This window comes from Morone saxatilis, unplaced genomic scaffold (assembly GCF_004916995.1).
Source record: "Morone saxatilis isolate NCDOM2014 unplaced genomic scaffold, NCSU_SB_2.0 Contig19, whole genome shotgun sequence".
NCBI classification, from domain to species: Eukaryota; Metazoa; Chordata; class Actinopteri; family Moronidae; genus Morone; species Morone saxatilis.
The window spans coordinates 7,485,324-7,498,008 of NW_023339751.1; the positions used below are offsets into that span (position 1 = coordinate 7,485,324).

The window sequence follows — 12,685 nt, forward strand, 5'->3', positions numbered from 1 at the left end:
TGCCCCGTTTTTTTTTTTTTTTTTCTTGCTGATTTGTGCCGCTTGTTCTAGAAATTACATATTTTGCAGTCGCAGCACACATTATTTTATATTTTATAACAGCATGTCTTTGATTGCACGTTTTGTTTCCCACAACTCACTTTCTGTCCATTAGGATCCTTTAAATTCAGGTGATGATGTGATTGAGCAGGACATCCCGGATCTCTTTGACACCGACAATGTAATTGTTTGCCAGTATGACAAAGTAAGAACATTTTGGCTCTCTACTGGCCATTATTTGCCTCTTAACAGAGCCCAGTGCAGAACACGTCTGTTAATCTAACATTTTCTGGCTATTGCAGATTCACCGCAGCAAGAATCGCTGGAAGTTTCATTTGAAAGATGGTGTGATGTGTTACGGAGGCAGGGACTATGTGTTCTCTAAAGCTGTTGGGGAGGCAGAGTGGTAATAAGCTTAAGTTCTCTTGCACGCATCACATAATTATGTTGAAAGAGGGGTAACTGATTTAAAAGGGGAACAACAATCAGTGAATTTAGACCTCTTGGTGGTGTAATTTGGCTCACGTGGCAGACAGTTAAAATCCCACTGTGCAAAACTGATACTTTTGTTTTTTTTCAGTATGTAATTATCAGAGCAGCACTGCAAGTCATTTACGATGTTACAAACAATTACTTAGAGCATTGCTTTTGAATCCAATCTACTGAGACAAACAGCATGAATTTATGTTGTATAATATTTTGCTGAAATAGTTTATTAGTGGAGCAAAACATTATTTGCCCTGGAATGTGTTTTCTTCTGTCATGATCATGTTGCTTTGAAGTTACCTAATGTGCTGTTTGATTTTCAAACATTGTAACTGTAATATTTTGCCTTTAATCATGCTTCAAATACACTGAACTGCACTGTTGTGCTGCATTCAATTAACATTCCTCTGTCTGTGCAACCATGTTCAAAGCCAGTGTTGCCTTGTCATATTTTTTTAGAATGAACTAAGAGGGTTATTTTTTTTTCTGTGTTCACTGGAAAATCAAACCAGTCGCAGTGGCTCACTATATACAAATTCACTAGAACATGACAAATTTAATCTATAAATGCCAGCATGGACACTAAAATTGATTATGTTTTGACTGTGGTTTGGATAGACACTAAAGTAGCTACTCGCAGCTGGAAAAAAATATAAAGGCTGGTGTGACAGCTCCAGCAACACCCCACGAAACAAAAACTAATCAGTGACAAATCCTTGGGAAATGTTTTTGCTACTGATGTCAAGTTTTCATTCTCACATTCGCTGTGTTGTCACAGTGATATTCTTTGGTGCAGACCTTTTCTCTTTTCCTTCTTTATATGAAATTATTAGAATTTTATGATACAAAGCTATTTCTTTTTTTCTTGTATTGCATTCATAGAGTGTACTGTGCACATTAGCACATAGTATACTTGTTAGCAGTGGGGGTTACAAGTTCAATCTGAGGGGATGGAAGATTATTAACAGGATAATTTTTACTGCACAAAACTGTTTTCTTGCCGATTACTAGATATTTTAGAAAATGATTCAATCAACACAAGGTAAAATAATGGCTGAACTCGTTAAAACTGGTAGACATTTGCAACCCATTATGAGGGGTGTCACAAAAAGACATTGTTTGCTTTCAGGGGTCACAAACCAATGCTGGTTGGGAAGCACTGCTTAATAGTTTTGGTCAGTATGCAGCTGGGATAAGGGGCAGATCTCCTATATAAAGGGAAGATTTGAGGCATCACTTAAAGTGATCCTGTTTACAGGTTATGTAGATCTGATGCCACAGTTGTGTGTTGGCCACATAGATCCTAGAGCACACTGAAATGATGTAAATATGTGTGTGTTCAGTTCATTTATCATATGTACAGTTTCAGAAAGAGATTAATAGTCAACCATACATATACAAGCTCATCTCTGGAAAACTGGTTTATTTAGGCCAAGTCAGCAGTGCATTAGTTTCGAAGATGGTGCTGAGTAGTGGTTTTACTCACAGCAGTCTAGGTGAAAACGCTTACTATGTTCTAGTAAGTAAGTAAATACAGGTTTTGTATGGGAATCTACTTTCTGGTATGTTAGCTTGCATCGATAGCTGTTGCTAAATGAGGAAGCCAATTAAAAATAATGGTTAGCATAACAAATTGACCACACTTTTTTTTTTTTTCTCCCTTTTATTCAAATGTCATCTTGTGAAAATCCAGGACATTCTAAAAAGCAGAAGTATTTCTTGTAGACCAGGCCCCATCTGTGTCTCTGAGGTTGCTCTGGTATATCTGCAGTCTTCCAAGTCTCCCAGTCCAAATGTATCCTGAGTGCAACCCAATACATGGCACTAAAATACATCTTAAGCTTAAACAAAGACTTCCATTTGATCACGTTTATCTCATTATATTCAAACTCAAAATCTCAACCTTTATAAGGACAGAATAATAAATAATTTCTACTTATTGATACTACTTAAATAAAAATAAATGTCTCTTCTAGTACCCACATCTTATACAAATGCTGTTTTATGCATCTTGATCTTAACAAGTGAACACCAATGCTTTAAAATAGCTTTGTAAATAAACTGGCCTGCTCCATCCATCTGCTGCTTTGAACTGCATTACCTGTGCAGAAATGCAGGCTGCAGCACCTGTTGTCTTCAATTTGAGGTCTCTTGGTCCTGACATGAAATTCTGGTTTTGTAAAGTAACCTAGATCAAATTTGATCTGATGCCTGTCATGAACGAGATTGACAATCTCTTCACCCTGACCTACATTTTTAAAGAAATGCTACATTTTTATCAAGACAGCAGACACTGCCTTTAAGTTCAGAATAAAATTCTCTGTGCTGATGGTCATGTGGTTCCCTTGTTTAGAAAGCAACCTTTCATCTTAATGTGATAGGCATAGAAGTTAAGTGAGTGAGGCTTTCTGGTGGACATTTTCTGAGTAGAATTGAGGTGTGAAGCCAGAGTCTGTGACCTGTAGAAGTCAGTGTTTGCCTGGCAGCAGCCACACCCGCAGCGCCTCAGTAGCAGGCACACGTCCTTCCTGAAAGCCCGTGTGAAGAGGGTGTACAAGAAAGGGTTGCAGAGGGAGTTGATGGGATAAAAAAGGATGAGCAGGATTTTTGAGTGAGACACAGTAATGAGGGGCATACACAGGGCTGCAGAGATGGCAAAGAAGGAGATTGGCGCCATGCACACAAAGTCTGTAAAAATGAGCACAGCCATGCGCTTGGCAATCTTGGTGTCTCCATGGCGGGTAGAGTGCTCTGTGTTGTGAACACTCCGATATATGCATATGTAACAGTAGCAGACCAACAGGAAAGCGACGACATTGAGAATGAGTACAGCCACCACGTAAACCTGAGAGCCCAGTGTGTCGATGTCCATGGGCAAACAGATGCTCACTTTGCTGTAACTACTGACCCCCACAAGAGGGAGCAGGGCAACCAGCAGAGAGAAGCCCCAGCCTGCCCCCATAATGGCTGCTACATGGTGCATCCGCAGCCTCTTGTTGACATGCATGGCATTGATGATGGTGTGCCAGCGTTCAAGGCTAATCACAGTCAGTGTATATACTGACAGCTCACTGGCAAACACTGTCAAAAACCCTGCTATGCCACATCCGGGTCCCGTCTGCCAGTCCGTGGCGTGGTTGTAGTACTCATGACGGGAGTTGTGGTCCATGAAGGCAATGAGCATCAGGTAGAGCCCCATGCACAGGTCAGCGAAGGCCAGGTTACACATGAGAAATTTGGAGATTGTTAGCTTATGGTGGCTAATTAGCAGGATGACCAGAACAGCCAGGTTACCGGTCACAGCGAAGACTGTAATGATCCAGGTGAGACAGCGCAGGAAGGGAAAACCCAGCAGGTCCTCACAAGGGTTAAAAGCATCTGGCTTTGGCGTGCACTTGACGAAGGGGTTGTTAAGGCAATCAAATCCCAGGTCTGGATACTCAAAGTTGATGTCATCAATCAAGTTCACACCATCACCTGCGGGATCTCTGAAGAATAACAGATGTTAAAATTACCATAGAAATCTGAAACTGGTCAAAGAAAAAGCAGAAGGTTATGTATTTTTCTTTTTGCTTAAGCCGAGGGTACTCAAAATAGTTTTTTTGGGGGGGAAATAATTTGAGATGAAAAGTCTCAGAGAAAGACTGTGTTTTAAAAGATCAAATATTTACATCAAGAAGATTTTGTGTTTGCCAACAATCACATCTCTGTATAACAGGTTTGTTTTTCTCATCAAAAACATCTGTGGGCTAATGGGATCAATATCAGTTCTGAGAAACAGAAAAAAAGTTTGAAATGTTTGTTTTTAGGGATTTAATGTTCTGTCTCCAGTTTATTATTAAATATAATAAAGTTAAATGTGTCAAATTTTTTTAAATGTCATGTAAATTGACAGTGACAGGTCCTGGTTCATAAATAAAGAATGACTAGAAATACAGGACACATCATGTTGTTATTTTAGCCCACCGCAATCATTTTTGTACAGTCCCTGAGTGGGAAGTGAAGTAACTTACGTTTCAGTTTCGCTGAGATCGCATAACTTTGTGAAGTTCTTTAAGGCGCTTTCCCTTTTAAATTATAAAAAGAAAAGAGGGGAAAAGGTTAGACTGCACAAAATGTCAATAAATTCAGTCGCTAATTACAAAACAACTCATGATCTGTATTCATAGGACAGAGCTTTTGTTCTTTATGCAGATTTGAATGGATTTGTTACATCTCTGGCAGCAGTTGTCGGTTACCTTTGTTTTCGACGCCATGTGTGGAAGGCACAGCAGTGGCTGGGGTACGTGAGCTCAGCCTCCAGCAGCTCAGCCAGACTCTCCAGTGGAGGGAGGGTCTTCAGAGCAAAGGCAAAGCTGGCTTTCAGAAACCTCACCTGCCGCAGCCCTTTAGGGGGGAGGGAACTCAGAGCTGTGGAGGAAACATCCCTGAAACACACATGCAGGGAACACAGACATGTCAGTGAAGATTCCTGAAATGACTACCAATGTATAAAATACAGTGTTTTAATAAGGCGTTGAACCACAGCAAGCCACTAGAACAGGTTTCGGTCTATCTTAAATTTAGTTGGAGGGTTACAAAGTCAGTCTTTCTCACAAGAAGAGCCATCATTTGGTGTTTTGTTCATGGTGGCAAGAAATGCTGTTTAAGGCAAATCTGCTGAATCTCCCACAGGTGTTCATTCAGCCCCAGTGACTGCGGCAGCCAAGCCCCAATCTACAATGTTTTCATTTTCATCAAGCCAATGAGTAAATCACGCTGTTTTTCTAAAGAGATGTTGATTCACAACAAAAAATGTGTAATCACAGCATATACAGGTTGTAATTACTGACATTTTACTAAAGATGGAATACATTTCATCCAAAGCAGAAAAACATTTAGAATCTACTTTGGTCCCTCATTTGATTGGATCCCTTGCAACCTGACATTCATCAAATCTAAAAATACTCAAAAGTACCACACTGGACCCCACACAAGCAAAAGGAAGACCTCTGGCATTTCCTGTGTGTCAGTGAATACTGCAGACACTAATTCATAGCCAAGATAAGAGGAAATTTCATATCTACAACACAGGGTGCTTGCAATCAGAGACCTTGCAAGCTGTATGCACTGCAGACTGGGCTATTTACTCACTAATCAGTATTCAGCAGTCCTGCCTGCCTTGTTGGTTGTTTACACAGACAGGCTGTCACCGCCCTAATGTTTATACAATAAAATGATAAACGTTGTTATGAATATTAATCTTGCTTCACTGACCCAGTTCAAATATGGCCCCCTTAATGCTGTTGATTTAAACATCGGAAGATATAGAATGTATGATTTTTCTCCTCTCGTATTTAACTTTGTCACAATCATTAACTTGCTTGAGTAAATTTAGTCAAATACAATTTCTTGAGTACTTTTCTTGAGTATTTATTTAGTATTTATGTCTCAACTCAACTACAATAGTTGAACTACGCTTTAAAACTCGAGCTTAGGGGTCTAGGTTTGTTATGACGAGTAACCCCTTTCACATACTAGTAATCATGTGATCCACCATTAATATGAAAATATTGATTTTAGCACTTTTCAATAAAGGATCCTTGACCACTGATTGTTGAATTGACTTCCTGAAAAGTGGCACAACATTTACTTTGGTTGTATTAGTTTCATTAAATTTAATTACTGTCACTTACAGAAAACTCGGACCTGTGGCTCCTTCAAAGGCATTTTCTTGGATTTCACTGAGATGCCTGTTGTCTCTCAAAATCCTACAAAAGACATAAAAAAACAACTGTAACAGTGACCTCCAGTGCAAACTGTAGTTCAGCAGTTAACATGCAATATGAAAGCAAATTTAAGATGACACATGAATGGCGAACGATGCCCCAAACCATTTTTCATCTACTTTTTGTTTTCTCTACTTGACACTGAGGAAGATGAGCATTATTTTTAGACTTCAGGGTGTCTGTACATATCTCGTCCCCATCAACATTCAGCAGTGCAGGGCAGAGCAAGAAAACAATGGGGCATCCAATCTTTGTTTAGTCTTGCATAACGTTTGTTTACTGGTACACTCAGTTTTTATGATTGGGAAAATGAAACCCTTAAGTCTGAACAACATACAGTATCGGCCTGTCATGGACATTATGACATTATGTTGTTGTTAGCTTAGTATGGAAAAAAAAATCTTGATTATGAAAAAGCTTACAGTGTGTTGAGCTTGGTTCCATTGAATGCATGAGATTTGATTTCTTTGAAGCCGTTTCTAACCAGGTTCCTGTCAAGGACACAATGTTATAAATTTTAGTTTGCTGTCAAAAGGACCTATCACCAAGGACAGAGAACTGAACATCCGAATACATAAGCATATTGAGACACATCGAAACACATTCTTAAATGGTGAGACACTGTTCCTCCTAGCTCTGGTAATTCGGTAACAAAAAGAATTTGGCTCCTGTACTCACATGTCAACATACTCCTCTGTGATACCCTGGAAGGAATTGGCAGGAATGATGTCGATCCTCATGTTATCTGCCATTTCTCTGTACATAGTGGAGAAAACATTTACTCTGTTTGGCTAAATTATCAGTTAGACAAAATGATGTACATCGTACAATAAAGATCAGTTTAATGAACTGTGACCCAGTGGGAGGATTTGCGGCAGGGTCGGTGGCATCGTGACATTGATAGATAAAAGTACAACTGGGCTCAGAATAAACAACTTGAGCTCCACTTGGAGTTATACCATGTAGAACATGCAGTTTTGCAACATGCAGTAAGGCACTAATCCAGTTTAGAAACAGACTATTTTTAAATGCGATTACTTACAGGATAATATTTGGTGCCAAGGAAGAGATAGTTGTGAAGTCTGGGAAGTGTATCACCCCTGTGTTAGAGATGCTCCTGTGAAGACGAGCATCAAAGACAGATGATTATAAGCAGATAAGAACAAATCTTCAAAGTTCCCACAAAATGTCAGACAGGTGCAGACTGTCTCAGTTGGTAAGAGAAATTTCAGAAACCTTTTCTGGGAAAAGATTCCAGGTTAAATGTGGTTTATCGCATGGTGTCACATTTAACTTGAAGCAATGAATGATAAATAAGTAAAAATATCTTCAGATTGGTAACTTTTGCATGGAACACAAACAAGTTCTTGTTAACCACAAGACTAACGGTGGTTTGAAGGTGACAGCAGGAAGTAGCCACAATAAGATTACTGTACTATTTGCAAGAATAGGAATAGTCAAATTTCAAGCAGCAGAAGCTGAGATATCCCGACTTGTAGCCCCTATTACTATATATAACCTTCAAAACACTGGATACTGCAATTCTTATAATGCTCTCTCTCTGCCTGTTAAATGCTTTCATGTTTCAAACTCCACACCAGTCTGTATCGCAATTATTTGGTCAAATTATTTGGTCAAAAAATGCCTAAGATGAAATTGAGTGCTTCTTTAACCCGTTAACATCCAGTTTTCCCCTTTTTCCCCCCCTGTTGATACAGTATCTTATTCAACACTGTCCCACTTACAGCCATAAACCAAAGTATTGGCCAAATTAACATTTTGACCTGAAGGAGGCGCTGAATTTAAAGTTAAAGGATCACCAAGATTATTAAAGTTCATCCTGAGGGGAACATGAATGTGCCAAATTTATTTGCAGTCCATCCAACAGTTGTTGAAACGTTTCACTCAAAAAAACCAACTTAACACTAGAGTAAATAGTCATAGTCAGTCAAATAGTCATTAGAATTCATCCTCTGGGGACCATTAATGTAGACCAAATTTGGATCAAATCCAAAACTCAACCTGACTTATTTGGCCTTGTTGGAAACTTTAGGACGTCCACTAAATCTAAAATAAAGGCATGTGAGTTGGAACATGCTTGGCTGCAAAGCATGAGACTGTAACGACCACCTGCTGGTCAGTGGGGGTTTATACAGGTGAATATTGATCACGTAAAACAGAATGACTTACAGATATTCCAGCTTTGGCAGGTCAGTGAAGGCCCCTTTTTCAATAACCCTCAGACTGTTGATATTCTGCACCGAACTGCAGGAATAAAAAATGCGGAAAAGTATCAGTAATTACAATAATGCTGTCAGTGGCTGTCAACAAACAAACAAAGCAAAGCCCAATCACACATCAGAGGCTCTGAAAGTCAAGGATTAAACACGCTGCTTTGTAATTGAGAGGCTAATCCTATGAAACTTAAATGAAATGCAAAACACACAGCAGCTGTTCAAATGAATAATTGCTTTCATCGTGCAGTCTGAATTTGACGTGTGGTGGAAGGTAAAGTGTCACTTACATTTGAGCCAGGCTGTGGAGGGAAAGGAAGGCATGTCTCTGTATCTGTGTGATGCAGTCGCTCTGGGAAATCTCACTGTGGCACAAAGAAATGGCTCCACATCAGTCAACAGATTAACAAGAAGCCAAAATGTCGCACATCAAAGTAGCAAATATGGAGTTTTAGTGAAACAAATATTAAGAGTGACACAGGTTATGGATTCTTTCCCATGCTTACTTTTTAATGCACTTCTTTTAGAAATAGGACAGAGTTGATTGATATTGGTATACAATCCATGAGGGAAATATTAAAATACCACCAACAACAATTCATACTTCTAGGCCACAACGCACACATGCTTCACCTCATGTTTGGAAAAGCTCCAAACATACATCACAGATGCATCTGGGCCAAGAAGACTGAGTGAAGATGTTTAAAAAAGAGGACTAAACAAAGACCTTCAGAGGCAAACAAAGTCAACAAGACTTCTTGATTTGTCCTTGAACACTTTTGTTTTCTGATGGAGGCATGGCTCACTTCCCTTTCTGAGCCGCTTTCCATCTTTATTTTGCAATCATCATTTTAAGGATCCCACTCTACTGTAATCAGCCAACACTTTCCTTAGGTCAACGTCACTCTGCTTCAATTTCAAACAAAGAAACAATTTAATGGCTCCATCTGTGCAGATTTTTTTTGATTGCATTACATATAGTGTCATAATTACCGATCGCAGCTCGTAAAAAGCTTTTTCATGTGATCATTTTGATTAAGCTATGCTAGTTTCCATTTTGCGTCATCACTGACACACAGAGAGCTCCTCATGTCATTCTACCTTGACACAGATTTTATTGGCTAACTTGGCTGGAAAGATGAAGGATCACAGCTTTATGACTTTAACCTCATTTTGAATACTTGAATGAATTTTATCACTCAAAACTATTTTGCGATAGGGGCAAAATTGGACATAATGAACCCATCACCTATCACAAGTACTGTAAGTGTCTGAGATAAGACGTGTCCCTGAGGGGCAGAGAGAGCAAAGTCAGACACACTCAACACAAACCGGCTCGATTTGAAAATTATTTCATCACCACAGGCTAACAAATGTTATCTGCTCATCAAACTGTTAGTGATATATTAATTAAATGGTGAAACCAATTCGGTGAAACAATTCAGACTAATGTTATGGCTTTAGGACTGAGTATTTAGTGGCTGTAAACACGATAAAGATGAGCTCTAATTATGTTTTTACTTGGCAGTCTGTTTTTAGTGCAATATATCACTCAGTTGTAATTGCATTTTGCTGAAATTTGTTATCCAGATTGCCATTTAGACCAAGGAATAGTTGATTACATTTGGGCCGTGATATTTATGGTCTGGTATTTCTATCGTTAGACAATTTTTTACTCGTACATATTTCTGTGGTGTTGTCTTGTGCTATGAAAAGGTCCAACATCTGGGACTTTCAAGTCAAGTGGTTTATGAAAGGCTCAAACTTTGAAGCCTATGTGTGACCTTCACAGTTTCACAGCAGTGGGATATCTACATTTTTTACAACTTCCTTTCTTTTAAATAGATTATGTTTAACAAAGAATAACTTTCACCTTTGTGTTGATTTTTAATGGAATAACTACAATATAAAAGAATCACATCTACAGTGATTATTTTTTTTGTTCAGTTGTTCACATTATTTTTTAAATGGTGTGTGTGGATTTGTAGTCAAAGCACACACAGACTGGTTACAATTCGACCCCTCAAGTGTCACCCCAAATACTTATGAGGTCCAACACCTCACTGTCTCTCCACTGACTACCTCCATTGCAGCTGAGTGGCTCCTGCCAGCCGGAAATGGGATGAATATTAATCTAGAGTGGCTGTTCACACTGAGGTTACAGTCCAATAAATCTGATCCGACTTGGACCGCATATGAAATTTGCCCAAATCAGAATTGGAAAAGATCAAATTGCATGTGATTTGTGCTGTTCACACTGTCATGAACAAAAACATATGAGTCCCATATGAGCAGAAAGATCTGATTTGAGCCACCTGTCTGTTGCAGGGACGTGGAAGTGTCCCAAACCTGAGTGTGAACAGTTTATATCAAAATTCATGTGACTTTTACATCATTTAAGATCCAAGTTCATCATTCAGGACCGTGACTTGTTCACACTGGAATCTGTTATGAGCCCCATCTAAAAAAATATGTGAACCAAACAACATAAATAAAAAAAAAAATTAAATCTAAGCCATAAAATCTGAATTAAATGCTGAGGCTTGCAGTGTGGCCATAGCCTTAGATAAAAAGTGACTGAGTTTAAAATCATTCACTGAATATTTTCCTTAATCACAGCATAGGAAGTAAACACCAGAGGAAGACATCAAAGTGAAATGCAATTATGTGAGGAAATAATGAATAGTCATAAACAAATGCTCACCACTGTTGCTATTACTGTGCCTGGTCAAGACAGGAGCATCTGGTAAATATCTGATGTAATAGTTGAGTCTATATTAGTCAGAGTTCATGGGGTCGTAACAGTACATTTTTATTTCTGAGCCTGATTTCTGAAAATTATGTAGTTTTTTATTATCAAGGCTGGATGCATAAAACAGTAGTTTACATTAGTTTTGTTTTCTAATACGAAGTGGAGGTATACTGTAAATGCTCTGTACACACAGACCAACAGGTGGCGCTACATGGAGAGGATATTTTAACTGAAGGTTACTGGAGAGAAAATGTTTTTTCCTTTTCTTTTGTCCTTTACATTGCATTTCCTTGCAGTGGATTTGTTTGCAGCACCCAAAGAACACCATGTATTACTGATAATATTAGTGTAAATGTTTAGTTTAGTCAACTGTGTTTCAGTTTTCAAGTCACATTTCAAGACTGGCAACATACGTTCAAATGTGTTAAATTAGCTAAAATGCATAATTTAGTCTACTGATTATTTAAAAACTTTTTGAACAAGTTTAAATATTTAGCTTTCTCCTTTGCTTGCATGTTCCATTAAAGCTGAATTAATAAATTCACCTACGGTATATTTCTTCACTGAGCAAAAACATATAAGAAAAACAAGGAGCTCACATTATTGTAACGTTGATCAGCTCCTTGAAGGCATGAGTGGGGACTTCTTTCAAGGGCAGATGAGTGAGCCATCTGTAGGTTTCATAGATAATGTTGTTAACTCCACATTAAGTATGAGTAAAAGATAACAGAAACATGTCTCTTCAGGTTATTTTTTCAAAGTTGCATTAAAAGTTTAAACCACAAGACTTATATTAGAGTGACAGTAAGGAAAATACCCAATACAATACTAAAAGTAAGTTAGTGAAGCCAGACACAAGAAAAAAAAGTCCATAAAGTAAGTACCACCGGTTTCAGACTGGACTACTACCGACACTGTGCTAGAAAGTTGGGTTACTTACAGTCGAAGCACGGATGCTGCTGCTGCCCGGGAGGCCAGCTGAGTGTCTCTGCTGCACTGGAAAGTGTCGGCGGTGCAGCGGCAGATGGCCGGACAGGTATAAGCCCAGCAGGAGCGCACATTCAGGACACCGGACAGCGCGACCAGGAGCCAGACCGCCCGAGGAGCCATTCGTGACACCGGGGCCACTCACTACGGGATTAAAAATAAATAAATAAACAAAGACAAAACTCTGCTGACTCTCCTCAAAGTTGAAGATAAAAAAGAAAAATGTGCCAAATACCAGGCCAAAGCTCAATAACGTTACGCTCTTTCTTTTTTTTCCAGTTTTAGGATCTACTGCTGCCTTCAGGTTCTGTCGTAATTGTGATTATGCTGCCCGCACAGAAGACCCAACAAAGTGAAACACAGGCGGAATTTTCTTTGACAGCTGAGCTGCAGAGATGTGACGTTCAGTGGGTGGAGAC

The 12,685-nt window shown here is 39.0% G+C and overlaps 2 protein-coding genes across 2 annotated transcripts in view; one reads left to right on the forward strand and one right to left on the reverse strand.

Moving 5' to 3' along the window:
* Window positions 1-927, forward strand: part of LOC118329270 (stonin-1) — a gene marked incomplete in the record, with an annotated part of 15,671 nt that extends 14,744 nt beyond the window's left edge. Inside the window, 2 exon segments of the mRNA XM_035663348.1 lie at window positions 155-244; window positions 342-927. Coding sequence (XP_035519241.1) covers window positions 155-244; window positions 342-449 — 198 coding nt within the window.
* Window positions 928-2,223: 1,296 nt separating this feature from the next.
* LOC118329003 (lutropin-choriogonadotropic hormone receptor-like) lies at window positions 2,224-12,420 on the reverse strand. Its single transcript, XM_035662934.1, is given in 12 exon segments — window positions 2,224-2,993; window positions 2,996-4,013; window positions 4,539-4,592; window positions 4,764-4,952; window positions 6,201-6,275; window positions 6,716-6,784; window positions 6,972-7,049; window positions 7,336-7,410; window positions 8,484-8,558; window positions 8,818-8,892; window positions 11,879-11,950; window positions 12,220-12,420. Coding segments are annotated over 12 exon segments (2,028 nt in total). The 5' UTR covers window positions 12,390-12,420; the 3' UTR covers window positions 2,224-2,915.
* Window positions 12,421-12,685: the final 265 nt, after the last annotated feature.